At 44.4% G+C, this 2216-nt stretch overlaps 1 protein-coding gene across 1 annotated transcript in view; it reads right to left on the reverse strand.

Annotated features, from left to right (window-relative positions):
* LOC101854231 (fibrinogen C domain-containing protein 1) overlaps positions 1 to 2216 on the reverse strand; it is a 41916-nt gene that overhangs the window by 23967 nt on the left and 15733 nt on the right. Inside the window, exon 7 of the mRNA XM_005091600.3 lies at positions 1582 to 1693. Within this exon, the coding sequence (XP_005091657.2) occupies positions 1582 to 1693 (112 nt within the window). The remainder of the gene's footprint in view (positions 1 to 1581; positions 1694 to 2216) is intronic.

A 2216-nucleotide genomic window follows, 5' to 3' on the forward strand; every position in this document is an offset into this window, starting at 1 on the left:
ATATTTATACATATATACATAAAATAAAAATACCTAAAAGTGTTTGAGTGTGTGTGTGCGTTAGTGTGTGTGTGCGTGTGTCTTCTTGTGTGAAGAAATCTTATATTTGGATTTTGCCGGAAAAACATAACAACTGATTTTAAAAAATCCCAACGTCATGATTAAACAAACGAAATCCAGTTATCAAAAATCAAAAAATGAAATATAACCGACCGTGTCTTGCTGTATTCAGTTACAGTATAGGATGATACCACCAAAGATCGTACATAACAAGATAGTTCACAAAGCGGTCAGATGGCGCTGCAGTCTTTGTTTTGAAGCTCTCTTTCATTTCTCCAGCAGAAGAATATGAATAGCACAGTTTGTTAGTCTCACTGTTCTTGTTTTTCACATAAGTACGATATCTCTGCTCGCAAAGTCCGCACTTTTTCGAAGAGGGCGCCCCCGGATTTTGAGGACGCGCTTTTTTAATTGGCTCAAAGAGATGAGGGAACTATCTCATTAGACACGATCTTTGTATCCACCAAGTCGCTGTTCCTCGGTTCCGCTGGGTGTGAGAGATCTATCTCTCTATGGTATGGGTTTTACACCCCTATCAACACTATTAGGTTATCTAAGAGGCGGGGCCTCCTAGTTTAACGTCCGTCTCCGAAAGGACAGCGCCAAGTGGGAAATTCGAGTAAAGTGCCTTTCCCAAGGACACAACGTCGGACCGAGCTGAGGCTCGAACCCCCGAACCTGCAATCTCACGATTACGAGTCCGGTGGCCTAACCACTTGGCCATCGACGCCACTGGGTGTGAGAGAACCAACACAGAGGAGCATCTTGACTTCTGTCTGCATTACGCTGGGCCACCGTGTAGATGACCCTAGTTCGAATCCTTACCTTTGTGTTCTTGAACCTGAGTTGTAGAGGGAGCTTTCATAGGTGAAGTGTATGTGTGTGGGAGTGGGAGTTTGGGGAAGGGGGAGAGGGTGAACGATTTGAACATTTTCTCCATCATGAGGGTGCGGTGGTGGAGCGGTAAGTGCGCTCGTTTCCGAAGCGGGTTCGAGCCTTGGTTTGGGCATGGATTTTTTTCGCCCCCTCCGTCCCACCCAGTAGAAATGGTTACCCGACTTTGAATTGGGAAAGTAAAGCCGGAGTGGAAAGGAACTGGCCACCCTATCACAATATGCCGAAGGCCCAGGAAGTTGCCTCACTAACAAGGCAATCCCCAAGGTGCGGATCGGATGCGGGAAAACTTTATTCCATCATGAATTTTATAAGACAATCAAAGATCGTATATAACAAGATAGTTCATTCTTCTCTTTGAACCAATTAAAAAAGTGCCCTCAAAATTTGGTGGCGCCCTCTTCGAAAAAAGTGCGGACTTTGCGATCAGAGTTACCCAACTTGTGTCAAAAACAATAACAGTGAAACTAACAAACTGTGCTATTCCTATTCTCCTTCTGGAGAAACGAAAGAGGGCTTCAAATCAAAGACTGCAGGGCCATCTGTGCCAATGCGCCGACTTCCGCGGACACTTTTTTGACTGAGTGAACTATCTTGTTATGTACGATCTTTGAGATAATGACGTACCCCGTCCCGTTGATCATCTGGCAGTAGACAGACTGCATCTGCGACATAGACCGTGGCAGGATCTGGTATTCTGCACTCACGCGGAAGCCTTGGTTAAACACGTCGTGGCAATCTGGGGAGAAACGATGACGTCACTGGAAGGTTGCGCGTGACCTGAGGACAGCTGAGGGGGCAGCAACTCTGAGTCCAAGCGAATACCTGCTCTTCTTGACGGTGTTCATCATGGTATCGATACGCAGTGTTTTTAGGGGGAGGGTTGTTTGTTTGTTTATCTTTTTATTTGGAGGGGGGAGGGGTTGTTGTTTTTTTATTCCCAGACTAAAGACTGCTTTGGAATGATGAACGAAAACATACTCTTTGGAGGAGTAAGACTACGCTGATATGATGTTAAAACAAGTTTTCCTTTTTCCGTTTTTCTTCTGTGAGCTCTTTGTGGTTATAGGTAGTGAACAGGTAAGGTCATTCTTTTTTTCTTTTAAATTTTTGTTTCCTTTTTCTTTCTTTTTGATTATTTTTTTACTGTATTCATCAAAGAGACCCTCTGATAATTGTTGTTTTTGCTGTCCTCTTATTTGGCTCGGTCTATGCGTCAGATGCTCGAGGACGAGGGCACACACACACACACACACACATAT

This window comes from Aplysia californica, unplaced genomic scaffold, assembly GCF_000002075.1.
Source record: "Aplysia californica isolate F4 #8 unplaced genomic scaffold, AplCal3.0 scaffold00032, whole genome shotgun sequence".
In the NCBI taxonomy this organism is placed as follows: domain Eukaryota; kingdom Metazoa; phylum Mollusca; class Gastropoda; order Aplysiida; family Aplysiidae; genus Aplysia; species Aplysia californica.